The sequence below is a fragment of the Tenrec ecaudatus genome, chromosome 1 (genome assembly GCF_050624435.1).
Source record: "Tenrec ecaudatus isolate mTenEca1 chromosome 1, mTenEca1.hap1, whole genome shotgun sequence".
Lineage (NCBI taxonomy): Eukaryota > Metazoa > Chordata > Mammalia > Afrosoricida > Tenrecidae > Tenrec > Tenrec ecaudatus.
Window position 1 is genome coordinate 137,577,256 of NC_134530.1, and position 12,875 is coordinate 137,590,130.

General features: G+C 36.4%; 1 protein-coding gene across 1 annotated transcript; it reads left to right on the forward strand.

The window, feature by feature from the left end:
- Window positions 1-452: 452 nt before the first annotated feature.
- Window positions 453-9,583, forward strand: AMY2B (amylase alpha 2B). Its single transcript, XM_075540276.1, has 10 exons — window positions 453-658; window positions 971-1,117; window positions 2,036-2,233; window positions 3,564-3,794; window positions 4,757-4,890; window positions 5,866-5,988; window positions 6,083-6,182; window positions 7,760-7,878; window positions 7,992-8,117; window positions 9,394-9,583. Exons 1-10 carry the CDS (start codon window positions 491-493, stop codon window positions 9,581-9,583), a joined length of 1,536 nt encoding a protein of 511 aa, XP_075396391.1. The 5' UTR covers window positions 453-490.
- The last annotated feature ends 3,292 nt before the right edge of the window (window positions 9,584-12,875 follow it).

Here is a 12,875-nt window from a genome sequence, read left to right on the forward strand (position 1 = left end):
TTCCAAAGACGTCCAAATGAAGAAATCTAAGTCCCTAAAACTTGGGTGAAAAACAGTTGAATAACCACCCTGCTTCAATCCAAAATTAAAATAGTGCAAACATTTGAAAATAAATATTTAAGGCAAAATCTTCATTGGCTTGTTATTATTTTCCTTCGATTTGCGTCAAGGACCTCAGTAGCTAGGTCTAATCCAAATTAAATAGGCTATGGATAAGGACTGTTTGCATGTATATAATACCAGATGCTTGAAAAATCTAATATTCCCTCAATAAGAAAAACATTGAGTTGGGGAAGGTCATTTAGATAATTTCCTGGGAGGTTTTATGGCTGTTCCTCACCTGTTAACATAGTTATTTATCATTCTTTTCAGATTATGAATAAATGGTTTCTGCTCTAAGTATTTATTTATGTGAACATTTACTTTGTGAAATATACTTCTTGCAGGGATATAAATAGCTGCTAGAAAGAACACTTGACTTCAAAGCAAAATGAAGTTCTTTTTATTACTGTCAGCCATTGGCTTCTGCTGGGCTCAGTATGCTCCGCACACCAAACCTGGGCGGACATCCATTGTCCATCTCTTCGAGTGGCGCTGGGACGACATTGCTCTTGAGTGTGAGCGATACTTAGCTCCCAATGGATTTGGAGGGGTTCAGGTGGGTATTGTTCATAGTATATATTACAGACTTCAGTCTGTATCTGTTAAACAAGATAACTTTCTTTTCCCACATATACTCTAAGTAAGACAAGTTTCTGATGAAAAAAATCAGTATTGTTAGCGACTTTTTTGATAAGTTCTTTTTTTAGCAGATCATTTAATGTGCTATTAATAATTTCAGGTGGTTGAAAGAAATGTAACTGTATGCTATGGCTGAGAAATAATTTTGTATTACCATTTAGTTTCTAGCACATTTAATGATAGAAAGTAAGCCATGATTTAATACTTATTAAGATCATATTATTTGTAGATATCCCCACCCAATGAAAATGTTATCATTAATAACCCTTCAAGACCTTGGTGGGAAAGATACCAGCCAATTAGCTACAAGTTATGCACAAGATCTGGAAATGAAGAGGATTTCAAAGACATGGTGAACAGATGCAACAATGTCGGTGTAAGTCAAAATTTCCCTTAAAATATTTTTCTCTCTCTCTCTGTTTCTTGCTCCATTTAGAAAGTTTTCTATTGTTTTAAAATATTTTATTTCATTTCAAATTTTACCTATAAATTAAAAGTAACTATTGCCTTGAATTCAACACTTGTAAACTTTTTTTAATGTGTCAGCTATATGTTAAAGTAATTGTAAACTGAGTTTGAAATATATATATATATATATATATATATATATATATAAACAGGGAAAGTTTTTAATTTTTAATCCTTACTGTTATAAACTTTTCTTGACTGTGCTTAGGGACATAATCCTGTAACAATGCAAAGGGTTTCAGAAGTTCATGGAAAAGTGGAATTGAAAGACAATGGCATTTTCTCGTGAACTTTTTAAAGTCCCCAATATTTGCTGTCACTTTTCTTTTTCTTGTGTCTCTACCCACATGCATTGATATTTGCCCCCATAGAATTATTGATGGTAGATGTTTGTTTTCTGTCTTTGATGAGGAAAACCACATCAAAGTCGTGAAAAGCTGATATTTACCTTCACCTCTTTAAATGCTAAGCAGAGAGTCTCATTTGGCCGCTTCTTTCTTACTGTTACCCAGGGACATTTAAAGTTGCAATAGTCTATTCTGTCTGCGCGGACACTAACATCTCAAGAAAAAGCTCTTTGGGTCTTTTCATAATTATGAGAGTCTCAGGCTCTTCAAGTTTATTATATTTGTAAACATACGTCCAAGTGACTAGAGCACATATAGGTCTCCTGTTCAGGTTAGTTTCCTTTTACCGCTGGACTTCAAGAAACCTGTAATGAAAATTATATATTTCAGTTTTATTTATATGCTGTAAAATAAAATCAATAACATTGTATTTCCATCTTTCTGTTAGTCAAACTTAAAAAAAAAACGTTGCTTTTCAGGTCCGTATCTATGTGGATGCTGTAATAAATCATATGTGTGGAAATGGTGTGAGTGCAGGAAAAAGCAGCACTTGTGGGACTTACTTCAACCCTGGAAGCAGGGAATTTCCATCAGTCCCATACTCTGCCTGGGATTTTAATGATGGCAAATGTAGAACTGGAAGTGGAGACATTGAGAACTACAATGATATTTATCAGGTATTTCCTAAAAAATACTTCTCTGAATGAAGATTTACCTATATCCTTAATCATAATGAGCTCTGATTGCTTGGTGCCACGGCGTTGATTTTGACGCTTCGAGACCCTGTGGACGCAGAAAGAAATACCACGTGGCCTTGGTCCATTCTCCCAGTTTGCTGTGTTTGAGTCGATTGATGCAGCCCTGTCAGTCCATGTGGAGGCTCTTTCTTGTGTGTGCTGGCCCTTTGGCTTACTGATTACACTATCCTTTTCCAAGCCGCTACTGATCATATACATGTTCGACATGGTGACATGAAATCTTTTCCATCCTCACTTTCAAGGAACATTCTTGCCATCCTTCCAAGAGAGATTTAGTTATTCCTTTGGCAATTCTTTTGTTTATTCCGTATTCTTCACTAACATCATAATTTATAGACATCAACTTTTATCTGGTCTGCCTTATTTCTTCTCCACCTTTCACATTTACATGAGGAGACTAAAATTATCGTGACTTGGATCAAGTGAACCTAGGTTATCAAAAGAGTATCTTTGCATTTTAACTTTCTAAAGACATCTCTGTTTTCATGGATGATTGTGGACCCAAGCAAATGCTTAATAACTTTTTACCTTTCTGTGTTTATCGTGATGTTGCTTAGTCCCATCTTGTTGTAAGGATTTTTGTTTTCCTCACATTGGTTGTAATGTATACTGAAATATGTAGTCATTGATATGCACCAGTAAGTGCTTCAAGTTTACTTTCAGCAAGCAAGGTTATGTCTCTTGCATATCACAAGTAGCCCAAGAGATTTTTCTCTAGTCCTGATGTCATATTCTTTTACACATAGTCCACCTTCTCAAATGGCTTGTTTACAAATGAAGGAATACAACCCTGAAACAGTCCTTTCCTGCTTTTCAACCACGGAGAATCTCCTTGCTCTGTTCGAACCACCGCCCTTTGTTTTGTTTTTTAGGCTCCACAGAAACATGATTAAGTGTTCTTAATTATCTATATATAGTATATGAAATTTTATTTTAAAATGTATTCTAAGTGAATTTATATTATCTAGGAAAACAAGTATTTTAAGTTGAACCAATTATTTATAAAAAGAAAGAAATTTAGGTCATTAAAAAAGAAGAAAAATTTATTAAAAAACTTTTTCACTTTATTTCCTATAGTCTCCATTTTTATGGTAGGCAATATTTGAGTTGTGTCTGTACTAGAATTTCAATATTCCCGTTGTCTCATGCAAATAAGATGCCCTGGAAATATATATTTGTTAATAAGCTAATGGATATCAGATGAAAGATTATTTTTTGCTTGTAAATTATATATTTTTTGCCTTAATAGGTCAGAGATTGTCGTCTGGTTGGGCTTCTGGATCTTGCACTGGAGAAAGATTACGTGCGCTCTAAAATTGCTGAATATCTCAACCACCTCATTGACATAGGTGTGGCCGGATTCAGAATTGATGCTTCGAAGCACATGTGGCCTGGAGACATGAAAGCAATTCTGGATAAACTTCATAATCTAAACACAAGCTGGTTCCCTGAAGGAAGTAAACCTTTCATTTACCAAGAGGTACATCAGCTCATATATGTGCATATGAAATCATGCAAGTTCGTTTGTTAAAGAAGAAATAGTACATTTAATTGAATCGTTATGTTAATTGCTGAGTCATTTATATAGACAGTTTTAAATTTTTACTTTTTATTTTACCTCCTTCTGTTGAGAGAGAGCACATCGAAGGCCTTATAACAATATATTCTCTGGAAGTGCAGAGTATTTATTTCATTTTCAAACTTTACCATTTCATTTACCATTTTCCCAGAGGCCATATGGAAAGCAGATAATAATATAGCTACCAGAATCTAAACCGTGGCTATAAGTTTAATATCTACATCAATTTGGACTTGATTAACCTCCCTTTGAAACAAATTTTAAAATAGAAGAAATAAACTAGCTAATGATAATGGTTATGTATTATATTTCTTTGCAGAATTAAATCAGTTAATATTTATCAAGCATTTAGAAATATTAACAATTGTTGTAAAATAATTTATATACATAAATTTATATCTATTTTTCTAAGTCAACAGACCCACCTTGGCTTGATGTCCCTTTTTAATATTGTGGCATTTACTTTCCTATTTCTACTGAGTGGATTCTGACATAGCAGCCCTTTAAGGGTTTCTGAACCTGTAAATTTTTTAATATACTTTTATTGGGGCCTCTTACATCTCTTATCACAAATTTTTATAGGAGCAGATACCCTATCTTTCTCTTGAGGAGGCTCGTGGATTGGAACTGTTGACCTTGTATTTCGCTGTCTAATGCTTAGACCATAACTCACCTAGGGTGCCTTGACTAATAAATAACAAAAATATTTGGTGTAAGGAAAACCATTTTGAGCATTTCAAATAATATCAATAGTTTAAATAGTTCAAATAATATAAATAGTTCTGTATACTAAATTTGTTTACTAAAATACTTTCATGGTTTTTTAATGTTAAATAATATTTTCTATGATATATTTTTATTAGGTAATTGACCTGGGTGGTGAACCAATTAAAAGCAGTGACTACTTTGGAATTGGTCGTGTGACAGAATTTAAATATGGTGCGAAACTGGGCACAGTTCTGCGCAAATGGAATGGAGAGAAGATGACTTACTTAAAGTAAATATGATGTGGTTTGTTATTTGAATTATATCACTTATTTATTAGATATGTTTTCTCAACATGAGTTATCTTCTTAGAACTTTGTTTATTTTAGGCAGTTGTCAAGGATGTGGGACCCTGTAACATAGTTGGGCTATGCTGCCAACTGAAGGGTTGATCATTGGAATCCCCAGATGAGGATGTCTTCTTCCATAAAGAGTTACAGCCTCAGTAACCTTAGTAAGCAGTTCTACTCTCTTCTTAGGATCACTATGAGTTAGAACACACTTAAAAGCAAGGAGCTTAGTTTTCTGGCTCTGGTCAAAAATTCAAATAATGATAATAAGTATTAGCTCAACAAATTCAATTGGTCACTACTACGATACCAATTACAAGGAAGTATGTCTAGAAATTCAAAGGTAATCTAGAGATATAGGGTCAACAGTCTGAATTGACTTGATGGCCTTTGAGTTAGCAGCTTTGATGTGAATATATTATGTTGGAATAATATTTATATATATTCTGTTATGGCTAGGTTATTATTTAAATGGTTCTGCCATCTAAAGCCATACCACACAATGTAATTCATATATATTAATTAATTAAAATATTAAAATGTATATAAGCTACAACGCTGAAACCTTAGTTTAACTTTCTTTGCTATTCTTAATTATCTGATAACGATGTTGACCTTTCTGAAATCCACCTAGATGACAACATATTCAAATTCATAGAAAAACCTTTCCATAACAAGTCTTATATGTGTGACATGAATGGAATACAATAATCCCATTCAGAGAGAGAGAGAGAGAGAGAGAGAGGCAGATGATCTGTAAATAATGTGCTTGTGCTTGCACAGTTATAAACAGCACACAACAGATTGATCACCTAATTGGAGAGAACATTTAATGAGGATGGTTATGCAAATGAGGATGGTTATGCAAAAGAGATACACACTTAGGTCATACCACTATTGTATTTTATTTTTAATAGGAACTGGGGAGAAGGCTGGGGGTTCATGCCTTCTGACAGAGCCCTGGTCTTTGTGGATAACCATGACAACCAGCGGGGACATGGAGCTGGAGGAGCCTCTATTCTTACATTTTGGGACCCCAGGTAGGAACAAATGTCCTCATTTTTAAACTTATATTTGAATGACAGTTAAAAATGATTCATTTCTTTTCTGATAGTAGCATTTTGTAACTTTCAGACTATATAAAATGGGAGTTGGATTTATGCTTGCTCATCCTTATGGATTTACACGAGTAATGTCAAGTTTCCGTTGGCCACGATATTTTGAGAATGGAAAAGTAAGTTTTGTGTTGTCCAAAGTATTTTTTTTCAAGAAACAAAAATAATTTTTTGTTTTAGCTTTACAGTAAGTTAAATTCAGTATTCCGATGTAAGTAATGTACTAGATATTGCAGATATTTAATAAGGAAATTTTATAGTCTCTGCTGTCAAACAATATGCAAGATGTTTCAGAAATATAACAGATATACCTTCCCCCACAAAAAATTCTTAAAAATAGGAGCAGGTTACAATAAACTACACACACATTTTTCTTAGGAATGTATTTCATAGGATTATTGAGGATTACACAAGTTATAATTTATAAAGAACTTGAAATAGTACCTTTCTGTAGCAAGAATAATACAAACATGTTAAAAATATCTATTTTTAAAGCCCTTTGGAATACAAACTAAAGACAGAATACAGATACATAGGAACTGAAGTTACATACATAAAGTTTAGCATATAAAGAAGGAAATTATATACTCATAAATTAAGAAGAGTAGTTCACCAACTACTATAGGAAAGAAAAGAATGGGGAAAATATTTTGGGTATGGTAAAGACATTAATATTAATAGTGGGAACAGAGAATTAAGATTTTGAAGGTATTTGGGATGCTTGTGGGAGATTTTCTTTTTAAACTGAAGATTTTAGAAGCAGCATGACAGAGTAATTTTGTACCTAAAGCAGAAAATCATCTTTCCTACTAACCAGATGGATATTTATTAATTTCTTCCGGATTCCATTTCCATCTGAGAACCCCCTTCTTTGTACAGTACTCCCTCTTTTGAAGACAGTTTCAATATTTATAAGTCAGCTCTTCATTTTGAAACAACTTCTTAAAGTGTCCACTAATAGGTATTATTTATGACTTTAAGGGGCTGTTTTGATTTTCCCCAAAAGCCTCCCTTCAAACATTTGATGACATTTACCTTTCCAAGATTTCTCCATCCTAGTGATTTTTAGTTTTTCCTCGTTTCATCAGATGATTTAACTTTCATATTAATGATCCTTTTAGACTTTTCTGGATTTTCCCCACTATGACTTTCTTACAAAGTATCAACCAGGAAAAAGGCAATATTAAAGCTTTGATAACTTTAGTAGGTAATATTGTGGGAGACTGATTCATGCATATATCCAAAAAGAAGAATGAAGCAAATATCTGTCAGGCAATGATTGTATTTGAGGTACTTTTATAATAAATTACATTATCTTGTTACAGAAAATATGATCGTCCTATTTTATAGGTTAGGAAACTGAGGTGCCGAGAAATTAAGTTCACTGACGATGTTTCTTTCACTAGTAATAATAGGGTCCATGTTTTCATCCTGGGGTTCTGATACTAAAGATCTTCCATGAATGGCCTATACTGATACTGATAAGCAATTTTCTTATTTTTAAAAACAGAAAGATTAAGAAAATCTTACCCATGTTTTAAATACAGCACTAGAAGGGATTTGGTTAAGAGTTGGATGCTAAATATTGGAACTGCAGAGGCAGGAGTAAGCAGCAGGAAATACTGGGTTTGGTGTATTGGAAAGGAAGAGGCACATATATGCAACATTCAGAATATTAACTTTTTTTCTAATTAAGGATATTAATGATTGGATTGGACCACCAAACGATGCTGGAGTGATTAAAAGAGTTACAATTAATCCAGACACAACTTGTGGCAATGACTGGGTTTGTGAACATCGATGGCGTCAAATAAGGTGGGGATATTTATTTAGTATTATTGATGAATAACAGACTTTTTAAAACATTTTATCTTCAACTGTTGAAGCATTCATTATTATCATTTTATATGTCTGGTTTTTTTTAAAAGGAACATGGTTGCTTTCCGTAATGTAGTTGATGGCCAGCCTTTTACCAACTGGTGGGACAATGGAAGCAACCAAGTGGCTTTTGGAAGAGGAAACAGAGGATTTATTGTCTTTAACAATGATGACTGGTAAATAGATAACAATTACTATAATGGTGTATAGTATCATGTTCCAGATTTATTCTGTTCGCTTCCTGTTCATTTACTTTTGTCTGATGCTGGAAAATCTCCAGGTAGAAGAATAAGAAAATACGGAGATCAGAAAATAATAGGAGAGTGAGGATGGCTCTGATTCTCCTTGTCTCCAATTGACAAGGGTTTTGGGTTGTAAAGCTCATTTTGGGTACTCTTGCATATGACATGGATATATAATGTCAGGCATATATTCACATATCCTACACAAAGATAATTAATGTGAGGGTTATGAAAACTCTAAAAGGTTATTCCTAGTGCTCCCAGTGTACTATCTCAATATTGAAGTATTTCTTTTCCAGCTCATTTAGTGCTTTCATATCTGTTTCCTTTGGTTTACTTCCTTCCTTTTTCTAACTCCTTTGGAAAAATAAATTTTAAAGCATATACATAAGGTCTATGTATCATGATTGATGATTTGCTGTAAGGGATTTTTGAATGTTAATTACTGGCTTTTCATTTTTAACACATATGTCCTTGGCCTCTAGTATATTAATTTCTCCATATGCAGAACTAGATTTCAGAATACCTCTTGGAAAACAGTTAAAATGTTAAAAGTCCTTTCCTACATATTCACGATCTAGTCTAGTTGAATTTACGGATTGCTGGGAGAGAGAAAGGCATCTTCTCTATGTTCTTGCCAAAAGAGGCCATGGCGAATCCTTTCAATTCCGTCTGTTACAGATACGAGAACCAAAGTAAACGTACATGAAACAGATTTATGTTTCAAACCATACACTCAACCATATACTCCTTCACTGAAATTCCCGATTATTTTTGCTTCTAGTCAAAATTCACTTACCTTCTTGAAAAATGAGATTTTTGAAATAAAAATGAAATTTAAATTCTGAACTTCAGGACAGTTCAGATGAAGATAATTTGTTTATCAAGAGTAGTAATTTTACCTAAGGGTGATAATTCCCTCAAATCTTCATTGATTACCTTCAACTTTATTTTGATAGTATGTTCTAAAAGTACATGTTTTACTGTACTTTCCTCTGTATTTATTTTTCTGCATTTTTTATACTTTTACCTCTGTATTTTTATGAGAGATCCTGAGACATCCATTTTAATCCTCTGTCTTTATGTTGGGTTTTCTTCACTTTGCTTAGCATGTGAAGATACAAAATTAAGCTGTTTATTTTAGAGGTAGTCTATATTCTTGTTTTTAGCTATCTTGAACTCAAGTTACATCTTAAATTTCATTTTACAGGCCATTGTCTTTAACTTTGCAAACTGGACTTCCTGCTGGCACCTATTGTGATGTCATATCTGGAGATAAAATTGGTGACAATTGCACAGGAATTAAAATTTATGTTTCTGAAGATGGCAAGGCTAATTTTACCATTAGTAATACTGCTGAAGATCCATTTATTGCAATTCATGCTGAATCTAAATTATAAAATTCAAATTAAATACATATACCCAGAATAATAACTGTGTGTCTTTTATACTTATTTATTACTATCATTATTTCTCTCAAAAAAGGTATAATTACTCAATTTATAGTCATAATAATTTCAAATAATATTTTGCTATGAGTTAGAAGACTCACTAACCTATTTGTCAAAGAAATGTTTAAGAACTCCAAAAGGGATTTTTTTTAAAAATCACTTATTGGGGGCTCGTACAATTCTTATCACAATCCATGCATACATACATTGTGTCAAGCACATTTGTACATTTGTTTCCATCATCATTCTCAAATCATTTGCTTTCTACTTGAGCCCTTAATATCAGCTCCTCATTTTCCCCTTCCCTCCCTCTCCACTCCCCCTCCTTCATAATTCATAAATTATTATTTTGTCATATCTTACATGTCTCCCTTCACCCATTTTTCTGTTGTCCATCCCCCAGGGTGGAGGTTATATGTAGATCCTTGTAATCGGTTCCCCCTTTGTACCCCACCTTCCCTCCACCCTCCAGGTATTGCCACTCTCAGCACTAGTCCTGAAGGGGTCATCTGACCTGGATTCCCTGTGTTTCCAGTTCCTATCTGTACCAATTTACATACTCTGGTCCAGCCAGATTTGTAAGGTAGAATTGAGATCATGGTAGTTGGGGGAGGAAGCATTTAAGAACTAGAGGAAAGTTGTATGTTTCACCGTTGCTACTCTGCACCCTGACTGGCTTATCTTATCCCCACAACCCTTAGTAAGGGGGTATCCAGTTGCATATAGATGGGCTTTGGGTCTGCACCCTGCACTCACCCTCATTTACAATCATATGATTTTTTGGTCTTTGATGCCTGATACCTGCTCCCTTCGACACCTCGTAGTCACAAAGGCTGGTATGTTTCTTCCATGTGGGCTTTGTTGCTTCTGAGCTAGATGACCACTTGTTTATCTTCAAGCCTTTAAGACCCCAGACACTATATCTCCTCTATCATTTCAACCATTTCCTGTATTGCTTCCCTCATATCCTGTATGACTTCAAGCAGTATTCTGAAAATTTATTTTTGTGGCAGGTCAATATCTGCTGCTTCTATGCACATGATTAGGTTCATGACTTCTTTCAGCATTGTCTTCTGTTTCTCCTGCTTTTTTTCGTTGACGCTATTAGGACTGGTGCTGTTCATGAGTTGTTTTAGAGGAGCCTGGGGCCATCTTCCAGAGTCTAAGAGCACTAGGGTCTCTCTTGAGGGACTTGGGTGAGTGCTTCTATGAGCTACCTGCCGGTAGTTGTATTGAGGGGTCAGGCTATTGCTATATCTTCCTGTGGTTTCACTCTTACCCTAATCGTACAGTATTCCGTTATTTGGAATGTGACTTGGATAATCCTCTCATTTGACGCTGGGTCCATGAGGGTGTCGCCTCACGGACTGATTTCTAAGTAGGCCTCACAGTGATTGGAGAAGCTTGGGTGGCCTGTGGTGTTTCCCTCTCCAACTGAAGTGCTGAAGATGGCATTTGGGTATACCCTCCTTGGTGTAGAGCTACATTGTAGCTGGCAGGTGGAATTACCATGGACAAAGAGGTCTCCTTGCAGGCTGGGTGGATGTTCCCGCAGTAATGTGGAGCCCCACAAGTGGTGGGCAGGAGTTTCTGCTAGTCACTTGTAGGGCCTCTGGGTTTAGGCTAGAGATCCTCTCACTGTTTTCATGGGAGAACTTCCTGCTTCTTGGTGTATGGAAGTGGACTGGTGTGATTTTCCCAGCTGTGTGCAAAGCCAACAAATGAATGTTGGAGCTCCCCCATTTGGGGCTTCAGAGGTTCCCTAGGCAGAGGGCAATGGCCTGGAGGCTCCTAGTGGCTTGTGACATGAGAGTGAAAGGAGAGGAGAGAGAAAAGAAAACAAAGACTGGAGCAACACTGCCAAGCAAACTACCACCCACTCACACACTCACACAAATAAAATTCACAGACTAAACAAAAGTGAAAACAGTGAAGAAAATAGGGAACCGAATCTGCTGAGAATGTGGGAGGAAAGAGAAGAGACAGAAAAAGAGGAGAAAAGAAGAAAAAGTTAAAGAAAAACAGAACAAAAGAAAAAGAAGAAAATAGAAAGCGAAGGAGAGAAAATTACAAAACTAGATAAAGAGATAGCAGAACCCCATGCCGTGCTGTGTGTAGCACTGTCTTAGGGGGAAGGCTGCAGCTCTCCCCATTGGGTGGGCAGAGTTGCACTAAGCACAGGGTAGTGGTCTGGAAAGCAGCCGTGGCAGGTGGAAGCAAAGAGAGGGAGAGGATCATAAAAGCAGAAAGGAGAAGAGAACAAGAAAGAGAGACGAACAAGACATAAGGGGGGAGACAACTGTGCACTCTAAGACTGACTGTGATGGTACAGAGGGAAGAAAGAGGAAATAAAGAATAAAGAGATAACTCATCCCTGATTGCTTGAATGTGGAGCCAGAGGGGTTTAAACCCTGCTCCAAGATGACAGGTTGGTGTGACCCTTTAATGCAGGGACCCAGTGATGCTAGGTGGAATTGCCCTAGTTGGCGAGATCACCTTAGAGGTCAGACGGAGGTTTCCTCAGCAGCACAGCACTCTAGAAGGCTGTCACAGCTGCCTCGTGTGGTGTTCAGCACTCCCACAGAGGGCAGGCTGCAGTTCCCCCTGCTATTTGGGTTGATTTTCCCCAGGCGGAAGGTGGTGCCCTGGAAGCCAGTAGTGGCGTATGACAGGAAAGAGAGGGAGAAAAGAGGAGAAAGAAGGGAAAAGGCAAAAAGAGAGGGGAAGAAGGAGAAAAAAGAGAGAAAAATACACAACACAAGCCTGAGCTCATTGAGACCTACTGTGGCGGGAAGGACAGAATGGCAAGCGAGTAAAGAAAAAAGAAATAGAGTTGTAAGTAAGGGAATAATTGAGACCTGATTACCTGCCTGTGGGGCTGAAGGAGTTCCAACTGTTCCTCAAGGTAGCAGGGTGGTGTTCCCACTTGATATAGGGTTCCACAGACGCAGGGTGGGGTTACTCTCAAAGGCAAGCTCGCACCAGTGGCAGGCTTCAATTCCCGCTGCAGTACTGGCACTGGAATTCACTGGTATACCTGCATTGCATGTAGCACTACAGCAAGGGCAGGGGACAGGGTGTTCCTACAGCATTGTGTAGGGCCCCAGGACTGACAGGGCCTCCCTAGCTGTGTGTAGAATCACTGAGAGGAAAGCTGGTCTTATTGTCCTATCTAGACTGCTGGTGCCCTATTAAATCAGAGGATTTTATTTTTAATTTTTTGCCCTAGCCAGCTAGAATA